This window comes from Ixodes scapularis, unplaced genomic scaffold (assembly GCF_016920785.2).
Source record: "Ixodes scapularis isolate PalLabHiFi unplaced genomic scaffold, ASM1692078v2 PGA_scaffold9__187_contigs__length_104089568, whole genome shotgun sequence".
Taxonomy (NCBI): Eukaryota; Metazoa; Arthropoda; class Arachnida; order Ixodida; family Ixodidae; genus Ixodes; species Ixodes scapularis.
Window position 1 is genome coordinate 25,743,316 of NW_024609884.1, and position 17,694 is coordinate 25,761,009.

The 17,694-nt window shown below is 45.5% G+C and overlaps 1 protein-coding gene across 1 annotated transcript; it reads right to left on the reverse strand.

Annotated features, from left to right (window-relative positions):
- Positions 1-715: 715 nt before the first annotated feature.
- On the reverse strand, positions 716-14,464 carry LOC120836071. Its single transcript, XM_040213256.3, has 11 exons — positions 14,282-14,464; positions 10,230-10,467; positions 9,497-10,085; positions 9,140-9,418; positions 3,189-3,373; positions 2,896-3,081; positions 2,623-2,760; positions 2,417-2,546; positions 2,120-2,316; positions 1,406-1,860; positions 716-1,194 (listed from the first exon to the last, which is right to left on the reverse strand). The coding sequence occupies exons 1-11, from the start codon at positions 14,406-14,408 to the stop codon at positions 716-718; spliced, it is 3,003 nt and encodes a 1,000-aa protein (XP_040069190.2). The 5' UTR covers positions 14,409-14,464.
- Positions 14,465-17,694: the final 3,230 nt, after the last annotated feature.

Sequence of the window (17,694 nt, forward strand, 5' to 3'; positions counted from 1 at the left end):
ACTCAGATATACTCAAAATTTCAATAAATATATATCAGTTTCGGTTTCTGGATATGGCTCTCGTCTGCTCAAATTTTATTTTGCCATGCTAGTAATGAATATACAATTGTATACTTGAAGAAAACGTATATTCATTCTTTTGAAATAATGCTGTGGAGAGGCAAAAGCGTTAACATGTTTAAAATAGACCAATAAGATAGTCTAACTCATAAATTGTTAAAATAGCAGACAGAGAAAGCTGTATATTTATTATATTTCTTTTATTTACAGTAGGTCAAAAACAAGGTCAATGCAGTGTATGCTCATATCTGCCACAATTTATTAACACAGATAGACCGAAAATTGCTGAATCGAGTTGCGGACGAGTCTTATACGAGTGATGGGTCACTGTTATACAAACCAGAAGGATGAAGCAACAGGCAAATGCGGCTAGCGTTTTTTAGGGGCATGCAGATACAGTTCAGTAGCAAATGAAGAATCAAAAACACCATTAACAAGTCACGGTCAAAAAAATATTGCACTACAAATAACGACTATAGAAACATGCTCACTACTAAATGGCAATAGTTATTACACAAAGTCACTTTAGTTCTAAGGATGCTTATCCAGTGGGAAGTCAGTCCCACATAATTTAATGAGCAAAATTAGTAACTGCTGTACCTCAGAAAAAAAAAATGAATGACTTCTCCACAAGTTCACTACCATGTTCAGATTTTTAGGACTTTCCTCGACATCGGCTTTTTTTATGCAATTTCCTCTTGGCGTGGGCCTCGGTCATGCCGTTCGTGAGGTTTGCCAAGAATGGCCTCATGAATTTGGAGAGGAGGAGGCTGACTAGGGCTCTCTTGTGCGCAACAGAACTGTCCTGGGGGCACTCAAAGAAGGGATTCTTCATGAGAGCAGGCAGAACTGCACTAGTGAAAGTCTTTAGTGGCTTCGGCCCCCTCGCCAGCACCGTAGCAGCACCAGTTGCAGCCCTCTCGAGATGGCAGACGAATCCTACGAATGCCAGCGTAGGGTATGACAGCCCTCCCCTGTCCATCCCTGCTATCAGGGCGGTCGTCGGTGAGCACGAGTGCGGGGCTTGGAGCTTAAGCAAGCAACCCTCGCACTGAATCCTGTCCTGAACAGCTCTAACGAGGAATCCAGCAATCAGGGCGAGGGTGCTTGCTTTCAAGCTCTGTTGGGGAGGACCTAGAAAATAGTTTTCAACGGTTAGAATGAAGTGACATATGTGCTCATTCTATAGCAGCATAGCAGTCTCTTTGCAAGAATAAGAACAAAAGCTTGGCAAAGCAAAATGTCGTGCTAGAGCGATATCTAGTCATTCTATGACAGCATAGCAGTCTCGCAGGAAGAATAAGAAGAAAAGCACAGAGGAGCAATATATAGGGATATAGCATACAGGGGTATCGTTCCAATACAGCAAGGTGAGGGAGCAGCAGCTTGCCAAGGTCCTGGCTGGCAGTTGGCTGTTCCACCGGGAGGGGAGGAAGCTTTGACGCGTGTCCCAATGGGCCCACCACACTTCCCACATTGGCGCTGGTCGACGAGTGAAGAATCCCTGTCATCAAGATCTTCTGAAGTGCGGACAGAGCTGAGTACGCATCTGTCTGGTCATTTGATCCGTTCAGCTGACGGATTGTGGAAAAAAGCGATTCTACATCATCACTAGAATACTTCGAAGTAAGTACGAAATGGAACCCGGAGTTCAGAAGATGGCGTGTGCATAGCACAGTAGACGTGGTCGTCACCCTCAAGGCCTCGTATGTCTCCGCGGAGAAGAACTCCATCTTGTGAGTTGCGCTTGCCTTCCACGAGGCAAAGTACGCCAGGCAGTCGCCTTGCAGCCAGGAAAGCCTGAAAAACGAGGATAAAGACCAAGAATGAAAGACACAAATTGCTCCGCAGTGCATGCCGGGTGCCAGTATTCACACTAGTGTAGTGCCATTCCTGTAGTAAATGAAGACACACAGATGTGAGATATCGGGTTCATTGTCCCAAACCAGGATCCCATCGTTTTGTCATCACATGCCTGCTCCTCCATGAACGTAAACACACTGCCAGAGTGTTTATATCCGTGCACCGAATTATTGGCTGCTAAATATTTATAGTTTACCTCTCGTCGTCTGGACTCCAGAAGGGCATCCTCATGGCATCCCGGCTGGTGACATGCACTGTCGTGCTCTTGAGGTTGTGGAGGACAAACCACTTATACACGAGTTCCATAAACTCCACGGTGGGAAGGCAACCCTCGAAACCTGGAGCACCAAGTCGCTGGCCGTGCTGCTGCAGGAACCGCAGGACAGAGGTCACCTGAAAATGACAACAGAATATTGACAATTCACACATTCTTTTTTTGGTTGAACTATTCCGGACGACTTATTTGCGCATAAAAGTTCATAATTTCTCTCACCCGAGGCGAGAAGATGTCGACTGCTCTCCCAACATTCATTTTTTCAAAGTTGGAGGGCCACAGATGCTTCTTTGTGAGGCACCTTACCATCTTGAAGGCTCCTTGGCGTTGCTGGAGGTCGTACAGCCTCCTGCATTACGATTTAGCATAACAAAAGTATAAGCTAATATACTTGGGAAGATTATTAGAACAAGCATTTATTTTACCTCAGGTAGTCAGGAAGGATCAGTGTTCCATTGTTACGGAAGATCCTTTTGGCCTCCAGAAACTGAGACCTCACATTTTTCACGACGTGGCAGTAGTCGAAGGAGAGGTACAACTCTCTGGCTTCATCCAGAGGGTGACTGGAAAAAAATTCTTGTGTTCATGGTTATCAGTATCTAGCAAACAAAATTCTACAGAATTATGTTATATGGGTGCAAACGGTAAAATCACTGATCTTTCTGCACCTCCTAAATCTGACAGCTGCTTGTACTCACGTCACAACAGGCACTATACTGCCTCCCGACAGGTTGGAGAAGACCTTGCAATTCGAGCTGTGGTTGTCGCCAACGAGTCGAACAACCCGAAATCCAGCTTCTTCGATGGATGCCATCACCTTTAATGCCAGCAGTTGGAGCTGCTCTCCAGTCAGTGCCTTTGTAAAGTAGTAGCCCACTGACAACCTGCAAGAGGAAGAAAAGTTCTTCGATATAAAAAGACCCGACACCGCTTTTATACATGTAGTTTTTTGAACGAATAATAATTTCCTGGTGCAACTTATAATAAGCACCTGTAGTGGGTGGACAATCCAACGAAAACAAAGCAAAGTAGGTGGGTTGCGAGGTGATCCTGGAGGCCGAAGTCGGACTCGGCACCCCCCAGATCGACCAGACCATGGACAGTGTCAGACTGTTTCTGGTAGGTTGTCGCCTGCTTGAGCGACATCTCATCCATCACCAGGGACCCCTTGAGTGCCTAGGAAAATTGACATCACAATACAGATGCGATCCTATAAGCAGCGGCAATAGGACTTATCATTGTTGCTTTTGTGTTGAGTGCCTCTACCATTTTCTATTACAGAGCCCTTTCTGGTGGTTAAACAAAACATTATATTATGAAAGCAATTTAAACCCCCAAAATTCAAATTCATATGAGGGTGATTTCAGATAAGATCGACCAAAGGGTGGCTGGTCGACATTTTTAAATCAACTGATGTTTTTATATGACATTGTCTAGTGTCTGGTATAAACGAATCCACACTTAGTTTTGACCAGAAAAAAAATTTGGAGACAAGAAAAATCGTAAGGCAGGGAGAGGTGGACAGTTGCAATAACGCGCACTGATGGAGGGGGCAAGTTTGAAAGTGAATAATTAAAACAATAAAATTAGGAGAATTTTAAAACTTTTTACAAACAAACTATGGGTACAACTTGCTTGTAATATAAAGTAATAATATTTATTAAAAATTTATTTAGTTTTCTAAAAATTGCCAAACATGCCTGCTCGAACGACAAATGGCAAACTTTGGAAATCTGTATCTCATGAAATAATTTAATCATTATTACATAACTTGCAGACATTATTTTACTAATATATGGCTATTATTGAAAAAATAAATAAGGTATCTGAGTGACACAATAGTTACAATATATTTAGGCAAACATGGGAAAAAAATCAAACAAAGAAACATTCCAATGCAAATAAAAAAAAAACACCACCTTCGATTTTTTTTACAATTTGGGTACCCTGTTATACTCTATTTCGGCATTCATTTCTATTAAAAACATGTTGCATCATTGCACTGTGAAAGAAGAAACAACTCCCCAAAGTAGGGTCCTTTTTCAAGGCCTACACTTAGCAGTGTCCTATACAAGAAGTGACTCTGAGTTCCAGTTTCATGAAACTTGCACAAATCTTTTATATACATTTATTCAGATGAGGTCATTGATAAAAAGAGCGATCGGTCACACAGTAAAAGGGAGGAGAAACTATATACAGCATTTTACATAAGCGTACAAAGTGGTATCATATTAGAGACTAATGATTTGAGAAAAGATGATGCAGTGTGAAGTTGTACCTTCCGGTATATTTTACATCTAGAGTAAAATAAATAACTTTACTTCCACACACAAAAACAAAGATATAATAGTAAGATATTTAGGTTGGCTGTGTATTTACGATTACAAACAATTTCAGGTGACGGATGCTATAGTGCCTAACTGGAGCAGCTTCGATGCTCTCGGTGTATGAATGAATCGTGGCAAGCCGATATATTTTATCCTGCTCGAGGATAACATTTTGGGATTTTTTTTATAGTGATCAGATAAAAATTATTAGTAACCACCAACAAAAACAGTAGGTTAAATACCCCGTGAAGAAAAATGTGGTAAATAAGATGTCCCTGCATTCAAAATGAGCAGTCCTTGGGAAATCAAATTCGGCACTTTACGCTAAGGTTTTCCTCGCTGTACCCATTTAATAAAGTTGCTTCCAAGCAGATCCGACTGTCCATGCTACATATACGTCACAGGTCCCTTCTGTTGATGACTTGCTGAGCCGCCACGCGTGCCAAGACTGAATGCCAGGGAAGGCGCGCACCGTCAGCCACTTCTTTTTTTTGTTCACGATACCGAACAACCTCATTTTCGTCCAGATATACAAGATGCACGCCTTTCAGTTTCTTTGATAGAACGCTCACCATTGTCCTGGCCGTCTGAATTGCGCTTACTGAACGTTCTCTCAGGTTGTTCAGCGTGGCCTGGTGCTTCACGAGTCCGCCAACTCCGTCACATGCATTTTTCCCATGTCCAGATGCAGAAAATAACCACTGGGCTTGTGGGCAATCGTCCTTTGCAAATTGGTGAAGCTGGTAGCGATTCTTGAAATGACTGGCGGCGCCGTCACTTACGTACGTCACGTACGAGTATACCGCAACGTTGTCTTCAACCCACTCCTTCACTTTTTCTAGAGCCAAGCAAGCGTGAGCGGCGTCGTGACACAGGTCCTCACTGATGATGGCAAAGCTGTTTGTAGATTTTCTTGTCGTCACTACACATGTAAATATCGAAACTTGTTTTTTTTTTTCCAGTGATATGCTTGCACTTCGTCAGGAAGCACGATGGTCCAGTTTTCAGCAAAGTCAAAATGAAAGACAATGCTCCCGCGTTGCATGCACTGTTTTTCATCGTAGATCGCTTTACCTTGCGTTTGCTGGATATGGTTGTGAAGTAACCAACTTCCAACCGTCACTTGGATGACTTTTAGGAAAGTCTCAGGTTCCAAAGTTTTTTTCACAAGGTCGCCGGACTCCCATGTTGCAAGCACAATCTCTTCATCCTCCGGGATATCAAGTTCCTGGAGTGTAAGAAACTGGCCTTTTGGGCAGTGATCACAGTCTCCTTGAAGGCACAGTTCTGTTGCTGGGTCGCACAGAAATGACGAGTTCATTTCACCAGTGTTGAATGTTGAGCCTGTAACGTTCTCTAGAGCGGCAATACAAAGATAATAATTGGCGCAGCGCACACAAACGCACACTTCCTGGTGTGGAATACATTGGACCCATCTAGGGCGCAACGAATAAAATTTCGTTAGCCCAACGCCGGAATCGGGATGCTTGTCTTTGTATATACGGAAGGCCTCTCGTATTGAGCGTGTCATGAAGAGCTTTGGCACGAACGTTTTCTCTCCGTTGAGCATGACAGAGATGACGTCCTTCTGGTTGGGACTTTGGCGCGAACATTGTAGCTCGTCTTTCGTGAAGTACTCTAGGGCAGCAGACAGGTTCTCAGGGCTCACCTTGCACCTCGTGTAAGGATCCGGCTCATACCACACGCCATGCTTTTCCTTGAGTTTTCGGGATTTACTGATGAGGTACATTGAGGCCTGTGGAATCATCTTTTGAACCTCATTCTTCGTCAGTGTTGACGGCAGGAGTGTAAGCAGTTGACAACGTTCCCGGAGAGAGGTGGCGGTTTCAAAGGCCTGCCGAAAGTTGTCCACCCACTCAGTGCATGTGGAGCATGTTGGTTCGGACGACCCCGATGGTGCGTCCCTGTCGTACGCAATACGTAGCCTTGAGCGTATATTCTTGACAGCAACCTGCTCCAGTTCTGTCTGCTTTCTCTTGACATAGGCAGGCCTGTCCCGACTTCTTACGACGCTTGGTTGTCTCAGCGGCGACACATCTGTAGGTAGTATATGCTGCGATTTAGATCTTCAATTGCTTCTTCAGCTGGCACAAATATGTCAGGGCACTGCTCTGAGCTTCGCATCGAGATCTCCTTAGTGATGTGCATGAAGCAATGGTAGCACAGGTAGTCCGTCGCACTCACTTTGGTGGAACAGTCAGGCGGAAGAATTTGCTTCAACGAGTTTAGGTCCAACTCGCCAACACTTCGAAAATTCCGCTGCTTTGGTATAGTCTTTTTGTGTTTGCAAAAGTAATCTGCACAAAACACTCGTTCGGAGCTCCAGGACGTCTTCATAATGTATACATAAATAATAGAAATTAAACCCCAACTGATGGCATATAATTGCCAAGTGAAAGAACTACTGGGTGCACAAGTGACAAGTCCGAGGCTGAGGAGCTCACTCACTGCAAACGTACATTTGAAAAGAGAGGTCACAACTGAGGCTGTCGGCAAAGCTTGATCCACGTCAAAGGAAGAAAGAGGGAAAGTCTCCAGACAAAAAATTGTGGTCAGCGGCCTTCGAAAAAGACTTTCCGGAATCGCACTGTCGTCCCTCCACGCGCTGATATGAAAGCACCCGAGCTTCTACCACGTGGTTCATGACACAGCCTGAGCCATGTCGGCGACCGGTTCGCGAGGGGTTGGCGGTGGGGTTACGTTGATGGTCACTCGGATTAGCCCTTGCTGTACTGAGCTACCACCTGCAGTGCCTTATCGCCGGCTGGTGTCAACAACGAGAACATACACACCCTGTCTACACCAAAACTACAAGCGTTCACCGCACACGCGTCGCCGCCGCTTTTAAGTTTTTGTGAAATTGCTTTCTTTTGCCGCGGAGAACCGCCTTATCTTAACTACGCGCCTGAAATCCTTCCAGGCGGGCGTACACAATATCAAGCGTTTCGAGAAATGCCCGTGGAGTAGAACTATGGGAAAATTCGGAGCCCGCGATGTCGATATCGTCGCCGTTGTGTTAGTACGCCGTCGCGTACTGCAGTCCCCCGTTGGGGGAGGGGGGGGGGGCGGTCTTACTACGATAACATGGCGACAGCGTTTACACTCTATGTATTTACGCGAGGCTCGAGTATTTGGGGATAATGCTGCCGGTTGGTGTGCCCCTTTGTGCCTGATATTATCGCCCGTGACGCCAGCGAGTGAGATGGCGACAGGCATGACTGCTCAGTAAACAGGCGTCGGCGGCCACGTTTTGCTGGTTGAAGCGAACCCCCTTGTCCTTGACAGCGAGCGGGGAAATGCGAAAAAAAGATTGTATCGGCCGTTTTGCCAGAACTAGCGACGAGTGTCGTCTGCGGTTTCCGGCAACTATTTTGCCATAATCGTGAGCTTAGCGAGGAAATGATTTTTGCTAGCCACAGAACACTACCACGCAGAAAGGGAATGCTTGAACATGTTTTTGTTCTGGATATATATCAGGGATATATATGAGAGAGAGAGAGAGAGATGAAGGTAGAGCGGAAGAGGGAATAGCATATAGTGTCGCAGGAGAATAAAGTAAACAAAGTTCCTAGTGGCCGATGGCAGCATGATCTTTTCTCGGATCACTAGTCCGTAATATGATACCTCTTTGTACACAGTAGTTTCTCCTTAATTTAAGTGTGTGAACGATTTCTTTAGTTATCATTGGCCTCATCTGAATAAAAATATATAAAAGATGTGTGTTGGTTTCATGAAACTGGAACTCAGAGTCAGTTCTTGTATGAAACACTGCTAAGTGTTGGCTTTGAAAAAGGACCCTACTTTGGGGAGTTGTATCTTCTTTCTCAATAAAATGATGCAACATGTTTTAATGGAAATGAATGCCGAAATAGAGTATAACAGGTTACCTAAATTTAAAAAAAAATCGAGGGTGGTGTTTTTTTTTTATTCGCATCGGAATTTTTCTTTGTTTGATTTTTTTTCCATGTTTGACTAAATATATCCTAACTATTGTATCACACAGATACCTTAGTTATTTTTAAATATTAGCTATATATTAGTAGAATAATATCTGCAAATTATATCATAATGATTAAATTATTTCATGAGATACAGACCTCCAAAGTTTGCCATTTGTCGTTCGAGCAGGCATGTTGGTTAATTTTTAGAAAAATAAATAAATTTTAAATAAATATGATTACTTTATATTACAAGCAAGCTATACCCATAGTTTGCGTCTAAAACGTATTAGAGTTCTCCTAATGTTATCGCTTTAGTTATTCACTCTCAAACGGGCCCCCTCCATCAGTGCGCGTTAATGCAACTGTCCACCAACCACCTCATGCCTTACGATTTTTCCTGTCCCCAAGTATTTTTTCTAGTCAAAACTAAGTTTGGATTCGTTCATACCAGACACTAGACAATAACATATAAAAACATCAGTTGATTTGAAAATGTCGACTAGCCATCCTTTGGTCGATCTTATCTGAAATCACCCATGAATTGGAAACACTGGTCTGATGAAGATTGTGGCATATAAAATACCGACTATATTGTGAGAATGATTTGACATTGTAAAATGTAATTCAAGAAATTATAAACAAAAATGTCACACCTGTCCGGAATGCAGTTTAGCCTCCACATGCCGTCGCTGTTTGATCAGGGATGACACAACCTCTCCAGTACACGCACCGATGTAGCGTTTCAATGTGGAACGACTGGGAAGCGAAAGGACGCCAGTCTCGCGAAGAAGGCGGTAGGCACACGGAGACTTAGCATGCCACAGCACGCAGTTGCGGACCGTCTCCTCACGCCAGTGGCTTTTCGGAGCACCCAAGAAGGTCAGCTGTTCTTGAAGGAAGAGGGCCTTTGGGTCGTTGGCGTCGATGTTTTCCTAAATGAGTTACATCTCTTAGAAGGTTCCTTGGCTTTCATAAGTGGTTTGGTTTCTATATCAAAATACTGCACATACCTGCAAGAGCAAGAAGTTTCCCTGTTTCATCACAGCCTCTGTCTTCATTGCCTGCTTTCGCAAAGCGGAAACCATCTGTTGCAGCTCGTCTCTCTTCTTCAGCAGCCTCTGGCATTTTCTTGCGACGGTTTTCACTTGCTTCAAGAGCCTCGTGAGGCGTGGATTTGAAAGCCTCGTCTGAGTCCCATGTGCTTTCACTGCCCTAGCTCGCACGGGAGCAGGCTGTGGGGAAGGCTCGAAGGGCGGCTTTGGCACAGGCCCGAGGTTCAGCATAAGTTCCAAACAGGACTCCAAAGGTTCCACAGTGAGCTCGGGCGAGGACTTGGTGAGAAGCTCTGTGATTGGCTCAGGAGATGGCTTTGGCACAGGCCCGGGGTTCAGCATAGGCTCCAAACAGGGGGACTCCAAAGGTTTCACAGTGGGTTCCGGGGAGGACTTGGTCAGGAACTCTGTGGTGGGCTCGGGAGATGACTTTGGCACAGTCCCAGGGTTCAGCAGCGTAGGTGGAAGCTGCCCTAAAGCCGTTGTGACAGACACCATCGCAGCTGTGGCATCAACGCCAGAACCAGCAGCTCTAGAGCAATCCAACCTGAAAAAAGTCAGTGTTTTTAATAGGTAAGAGCTAAAAAAAAAAGATATTAACCACTAGGCTCTAAGTGCACAATTCTGCACTTCAGAACCAGGAAGAAGAGAAATCTGATGAACACCAATCTGCAATAGATAGTGCATTCACCTTTTCTTGGCATCTTGATGGGTCAGAGTAGAAACTGATGCCACGGCTCTACGCTTCAATGTTTGTCGCTCCTTTGTAGGCGCTGCTCGCAAATAAGCTGGGTAGTCAGGGAAGATCGATGGTATAGCATCTGTTTTCAACCTCCGTCTTTTCAGGCCCTCTCTATAGTCTCCAGACTTGAAATGAAGGCTGCACACTTTGCTCCTGTCACTCGGAATCCATGGCTGTTTTCCTGGGCCTGGAAACATTTGGAAATTGCAACTTACCGCGCAAGTAAATCGGCTGAAAACCACGCAGTTGTGAACAATACAATTAGGTCCAAATTTTATTTGTACGTAGAATAAAATTATCATCTAAAGTCAAATTTGGGGGTTTTACGTGCCAAACCTACGACGGGCGTCTGGCACGCCCCAGCGGAGGACTGAGGATTAATTTGGACCACCTGGGGATCTTTTGACGTGCAACCGAAAGCTCGGTTACGCCTCCTCCGCAATAAGCCTCCATCAGATTGCGGGCACTTCGGCCGGGATTCGAACCTGCCACAATCCGCAGGCCAGCGCTCTCGCCTCGGAGCCACCAAAAATTAGGACAAACTGATCACTAATATGAGTATGGTTCGCGCATCAGATATACAAACTGTCACGATCCTTCTAGAATGTGGATGAAGGGGGCCGAAGCACCCGCCGAGAAGAAAAGACACGCAGCCTGGTTGTGAGGGTGGACGATGACTGACCGGGGCGGCGTACGCTCCACGGTGTTTATTGGTGCGGTGACCAATGTTACCCGCCAAGCATCCCTTAGCGAAAACTAACACGTTCGAAATATACCACATTCTATTTTGAGTGTATTTGAAATACAATTCATAATTGTAAGTACACGAAAAATATACCGAAAATATAAACTTCTTTTTTTGTTACTTAGTACTAAAATATACTTCTAAAAATCATTTTAAAATACCGTTACTTAAACTACATTTGAAGTTCCCTTCATGCGTTTTGAAATATGTAAATACTAAATTAATAGGCACGAAATACCGTTCACATATATTTCTTGAAATATTTATTTAATTCATGCAAAATATACTCCAACCCTAAAAAAATGGAGCAATCAAAAATACATACAAAATACTTTTAAAATACTTGAAAATCGTAAATACTGTTGTGTTATACTCTAAGTACCTTTGGACTGCTATACTTTGGTAGTTTGACTTAAACTACCAAAATATTTAAAAGCTCCCCTTCTGAAGTTCACTTCAAGCAGATATGGAGTACACTGAAGCGCCTAAATACATTTGATTAGTTTGGCAATTGAATTGCGCAGCATCGCACTGATAAATCAGCCCAGTTTATGTTATTGTTTCCTTTTTTCTATCAAGAACACACCTGATCAGTTCCTTGCACACCAATCACAAACGGGGTTCGGGAACTACAACCACAACATTTGCTGATGCTGGAAAGCTTCAGCAGGTGCTGTGAACAGATACGTTTGGCGTGGTTTTGTTAGCACAATGTTAGTTCACTGAACGTGTCTACTCACCATTGTACGTGATGTGAATAGTGACTTTAATACAGTGACATTAACTACCATATTAAATAGTCAACTAGTAAAAAGGAAAGGCAAAACAACTAATGTAAAATATTTATTTTTCGCGAGCTCAATATTTCGCGATTTAGGTCAAAGTTGGAGTTTTGGAATAATTCGCAAATTCAAATTTTCGCGACGCGCTGGGATCGCAATATAGATTTTAATGTTTTCACATTTTGCCGGAATTGTTCACGGGACCTATTTTTCAGAATTGTAGGCGATTCGCCAACTTTGCGAGAATTAGGTCCTCACGAAAATAAAGTCGTTTACAGTATTTTAAAGTGAAGAAACTGCCTTGATTCGCTTCGCCCTGAGTGGTGCTACGCAGAGAAGCAATAACATGTATTTTATGAGCCGTTTGTGCGGATATTGTTTTAGGGACTGTGCCGAATTGTTATTAGTTGTACCAATGCCTTTTAGTAAGAGATATCGTCCACGAACTTCAAAACACTGTTTCCCCCTTGACTGACTCCCGAGGAGAAGATCGAATACTTGTAACCTTAATAAGCGCAGAGGTGGTCACCGAAAAAATTATTACCTTCAATATGTAGGCTATATAAGGCTGTAGAGCAGTCAACGGGACTGTGAATGAGCTCTTCAGTGCGTCATGGTGTTTGTGTTTGTGTTCGTTTCTAATGTGGCTTTGTGAGATGTATTTAGTAGTGCCTTCAAATACCACAGAGACACCATTTGCTGACAAAATCGAAAATAAAAAAAAATTGTGTGACCGGTTTTTAATCCACAAATGGCATCTTGAGTGTGAAGGAATAATATTTTTGGTATATCTAAAATATTTTTTGATTCATATTTATAATGTATTTTGAATACATTACGCGCGTATTTCGAATGCGGCCAAAATAATACAGAATAAATACAAAATGAATATTCGTACTAAATATATTTCAACTTCGTTTGAAGTACGGCCTCTTTTTGCTAAGGGATGGCGGCCACAGATGGGTAGACTGGAGGGGGTGCTACCAACTGGTTACATTCCTCCCCCCCCCCCCCCCCCCAATTTGTTTTTCAAAAAACAAAATGAACAAATAAACAATGCACACGGCCGACACCAATTTGCGTCTGGTCTTGCCAAGTCCTGGCCAGTCAACGGCGAAGGTCACCCTGGCGAGTAACGGTCAGGTGGCCTTCGCTGCCGCGTACTCTGCCTGGTCTCTGGTGTTGTTGGGCCAGGTGTGGCAACGCCGGGCGCTGCCTGAACTGGTCGCACTCCATCCGGTGGAGCAGCAGGGACCGGATTTGTAAGTGGCGGCGCTTGTCGCCTCCGTGGTGGGTGGTGCTCCACTGGCCGCAACTGGTGCTGTCGTTGGTCCTCTTGCGGGCTAAGGGCCACTACTACTAGGAAGTCGTGGCCCTTAAAGGGTCCCGCAAAATCCACATGCAGGCGGGACCAGGGCCTCTGTGGGAACGGCCAGGGGGTGATCTCCACGTGGCGCGAGCCTCGCTGATTCTCTTGGCAGACCTGGCAGCCTTGCACCTGGTGCGCGATGTCCTGGTCCAGGCCAGGCCACCTAACGTGCGACCATGCCATCATCTTGGTCTTTTCCACGCAAGGGTGCCCCGCATGCAGCAACTTGGCCCGTAGACTTTGTGGAATCACCACCCTGGAACCCCACAGCAGGCAATCCTGCTCCAAGCTCAGCTCGGCGGCCTTGTGGCTGTTTGTCTGGTGACGCAGCTCCTTCCTCGGGACACCGCTTTGACCACCGCAGTCCTGGTGAGTACCCCCGAGTAGGCCCGCTCCAGCAGGAAAACTTCAGCTGACTCTGGAACGGCAGCAGGCACCTCCGGCAGGGGCAGGCGGCTCAGGGCGGTAGACCAGCTTATAGCTGTAGGCCGCCAGCATCAAGGCCCAGCGTACCACACGAGGCGAGGTTTGCACTGGAACCGCCTTGTCAGGCCCCAGCAGCCCCAGCAGTGGCTTGTGGTCCGTTACTGCCTCGAATTTCCGGCCCCACAGGAACTGGTGGAAGCGCTCGATCCCGAACATGAGCGCCAGGCCTTCATTGTCCAGCTGGCTGTAGCGTTGCTCGGCCGCATGAAGCCGGCGAGAAGCAAACGCCACAGGGCGTTCCTGACCATCCTGACCCTAGTGCGACAGAACGGCTCCTATCCCGTACGGGGTAGGAGCCGTCTAGTCGCATGCTCATAATTAAAATATACACCCTGTCAGCAAGTTCCGCGTCATCTGAAATTCGCGAGCTCGGAACATTAACACGCGAACTCTATTCCTTCCGATGAATGACGGCTGATCCTGTATGTAGATATATCAGCATCAGTGCATAGTTAACTAAACGCTCAAAATGAGGGAGGTACAACGTCCAACATTCGCGACACGGCGTGTAAAGGCTGACGCTGTAAACATATACGTACCACGACTTATTTTGTGCTATGAACATGAAGAAAAACTATTTTCTCTTTATGCTACATAGTTTGGTGGGTAACTGATTCACCTTCGGCTTGGCGAGAGATCTTCTTCAGACAGTCGTTCCGGATCTCCGTCACCGGGAACTCGTGGAAGGCGATTCCCGTCGAAGTCCGCGTGCTCGACTTGCACAGCGGCACACAGCAGTAAACCATCACAGCCCGTCGATGAGTGCCACTTCACCATTAACGCTGAGCTATTTTACAGCCAGAAAAACCATTCCTGCACGCGCACACCTGCCAAAAGAGAGCCTGCGCTAGCCTCCCCACGCTTCACGAGCGTGCTACGCAGCGGGGAAAGTGGAGATTCTAAGCAGCGCCAGCGGGAGCGGTGGGAACTAGGCGAACTAAAAAAAAAACCGAACAAGCAAAACAAAAAGCGGCGCGCTGGGGCAGGAGAAGGCATAGAGATCATACATACTAACTCTAGAGGAAAAGGTCCGCCATTTTCCCATACATTCTGGCTGCCACAAGCGGCGGAGCATGCAGGCAGACCCTCGTTGTCCCAAACACGGTTACATCATCAGAGCGGTTTCGTGAACTTCAACAATCCACGAACTTACCGGTGGAAAGATATTCGCGTTCCTTTCGAAGCTTTCTTTTTGCATAGCGCGCAGATGTACGGCCTCGCGCTAACGCTAAACTAAACCTAGTGCCACTAAATAAGCTACGCTTCAGAGTAGCGACACTTGGCCATTTTGTGTCGTAAAATCATGGTTCCCAGTTATCTGAAGCTTTATCTGAAATCACAGGAAACACTTTTCCGCTCTCTACAAATGTTTAAACAGTTCGTGACAGAGCAAAGCGATATTGCATGAGGTTCCTAACACCGAATCTAATGCTGACGAAGTCGCACTTTTGAATCATGACGATCGGCAGTTGCGTCTGCTCTGCATACGAGCCAAAATGGCGGCGCCCACAGGAATGCCGGGGAACGGAGTGCCGATACTCTAAGCGCAGCTTATTCAGTGGCTCTAACTAAACCATATACCCGGCTTCGCCGGTGCGGCGCGGGTGGGCGCGGTCGAGGAATACGAAACTGCGCAACCACGAGATTTCCGAGATTTCGACAGAAGGGAAGTTAATGCAGCGTAATGACTTTATTGCTTTTTATAAGCGTTAGAATAGCTCAGAATTTAGTTTACAACGTTAAATTATCACTGTTTATATTGCTGAGAGTTTTCACTCTTCGCGTTTACCATTGCGACTGCCGTCCTTCAGCTGGCAACGTTGCTTTCTTTCTCTCGTGTTCTGTCGCTCTCTTTCGCGGTCTTTCACTAGGGACCCAGGATGTCGGCCCATGGGATTTGCCACTCCTCCTCACCCACCTTTACCCCCCTGAGGAGAAGGTGAGCTGGTCGCCCCTTTATAGAGTGGGTCGTGCACGTTGGTTATCCAGATTCTCATAATTTGATGATGATTATGACGACAATGATGATGATCCTGTGGTTGTTCTCATTCAATCGAGTGGTTCCGAAGCGAGTTTATATGCGCTAGCGTGATCCCTGGAGGTCATGGAAGTGCCATTGTTGGTCGCAAGGTCACAAGTGACATGACGAGGCTTGAGCAACAAAATAAGCGTACTACGCATTTATTTCGTGACTTAGGCCAAACTAGGGTTCCTCAATGTACTTCTGTTTAGGGTGATGGCACCCTTTGTTGCACCCGATGCCGACAGCACGACCTCACGGGTAAAATAAAAAAAAAATTGACGAAAACAAAATGTCGCCATAGCACAGTCAGCGCCACAAACGCATGCAGGGGCACACTCTTTCACGCGCTTCTGAAAAAAAAGAAAAATAAAAGTGTGGGACAAAATGGGCCAGATGTCTCGACCCTAAGCAAGGCGCACATAAAGGCGCCCTAGACCATACCATCTACTCCTTGAAACTCTGAACTGGTTGTCACGCTTTTCCATGTGTCTGTCGTTGCTGCTGTGTTGTTACTGCGAATAAAACCACCGTGAATGTACTACCTGGATGCCTTAGATACAAGCAGTATACTTCTTTGCTTATATATCCCAATCAAAAAATGCGAAAGCATAAATGTTGTTTTCGCGCGCGTTCTCCTGAAGTGACCGCGCCGCGCTCCGCAGTATGCTGGAGCGGGCTCTCTCTGGAAGGCCCCGCCAGCCAAGCGCTACCTTTTCCCGGCCCGCTCTGGCGCGGCTTTATCTGGCGCGGGCACTTAGCGCCATGGGGTGGCTCGCCTTGAAACTGACTCGCCTCGGCCAATGGGAGCCTCGTTCCTTGTAACTATGACGCGCGCCAGCCAATGAGAGCCGTATCCAGGAGATTTCGGCTTCACTTGGAGAGGTATATTTATTTGTCGTTTGGCTCGGCTTTTTGCGCGGCTTCAAAGCTGGGATTCCTCAGATCGTGTCTTCATTTCGATCCATTGGGAGAGGGGAGTTTATCTGCCGTTTGGCGCGGCTGATGACGTCGGCTCGTTTTATGAGACAGTTCGTGATTTCGCATTAAAATGTCATTTTCTTTAGAATCGGCAACCCACGTCCACACTTGTAGCTCAGCGTGCCATGCGCGACGCTTCGAACCCAAATCGCGAGTTAATTCGCGGATTGCTCAAATGTCATCTAGCTAAAGGTCATGTAAACATCTGTACTATTTTGCATCTATCTCATACCTATTTTTTACACGACCGGCCTAATGGCACCTACAAAAATGTCCGTTTCGTTTAAACGGAAATTGAGCTTTAGTGGAAACGTGTGAACCGTGAACCCATATCGTATTCAGAAGGCGCTTAGACGGGCTATTTTTATTTCTACAATAAAAGATGGAAAACATTTGCTAGTATTAAAATCTTGTTAAAAATATCAGTAACCTATATTATTAATCCGGTTGTTATTGTTGGCGCATACCAAAGGAGGAGATTGGCCAAGGATCAGTGTGACAGTAACAAAACAATCTGGTATGAACGACGTCGTCGTCATACACCGGCTTCTAACGGAGGTGTGACCAATTAACGTTTGGTGTGACTACGTTCAAACGCAATTATGGTGACAACTAGAGTCACTCACAGCTTAAATAGACCCTCAAATTAATTTTGGGCTGAAATAAATATTTTTATATTGAGTATTACAAATCGTATATCGTTTAGCGGGCCAAAAGAAAGAGGGTAAAAAGTTAAAAGCCTTCTATTCGGGTACGAAAATTTGAAAATATGGCGGCCTAATGTGTACCCCCTTTCCCTCGGAAGCTTTACGCTTATTAGGGAGTTTTAGATCAACGTACGCAATTTTAGCCCACGTTAGCGCTAAATTTAGCGCTTGTATTCGCGGACGCGACGCAAGAGAGTTTTAGCATTTCTCCGCCGCGACGCAGAAGCCCAAGCAGCTCGCGCTTGCGACGCAACCAAGATACAGTCAATGTTTATTTCAAGCACGAAATGCTGTAAGGTTAGAAAAAAACAAGTTTTTTGGTTC

What these genes read in the sequence shown, in the direction of transcription:
- LOC120836071 (XM_040213256.3), bottom strand. Translation starts at nt 14,408, where the DNA reads ATGGTTTACTGCTGTGTGCCGCTGTGCAAGTCGAGCACGCGGACTTCG. An exon ending in GAAACTTCTTGCTCTTGCAG is followed by an intron (nt 9,419 to 9,496) that starts GTATGTGCAGTA and finishes TAACTCATTTAG; the next exon opens with GAAAACATCGACGCCAACGA. An exon ending in AGTATAGTGCCTGTTGTGAC is followed by an intron (nt 2,761 to 2,895) that starts GTGAGTACAAGC and finishes ATTTTTTTCCAG; the next exon opens with TCACCCTCTGGATGAAGCCA.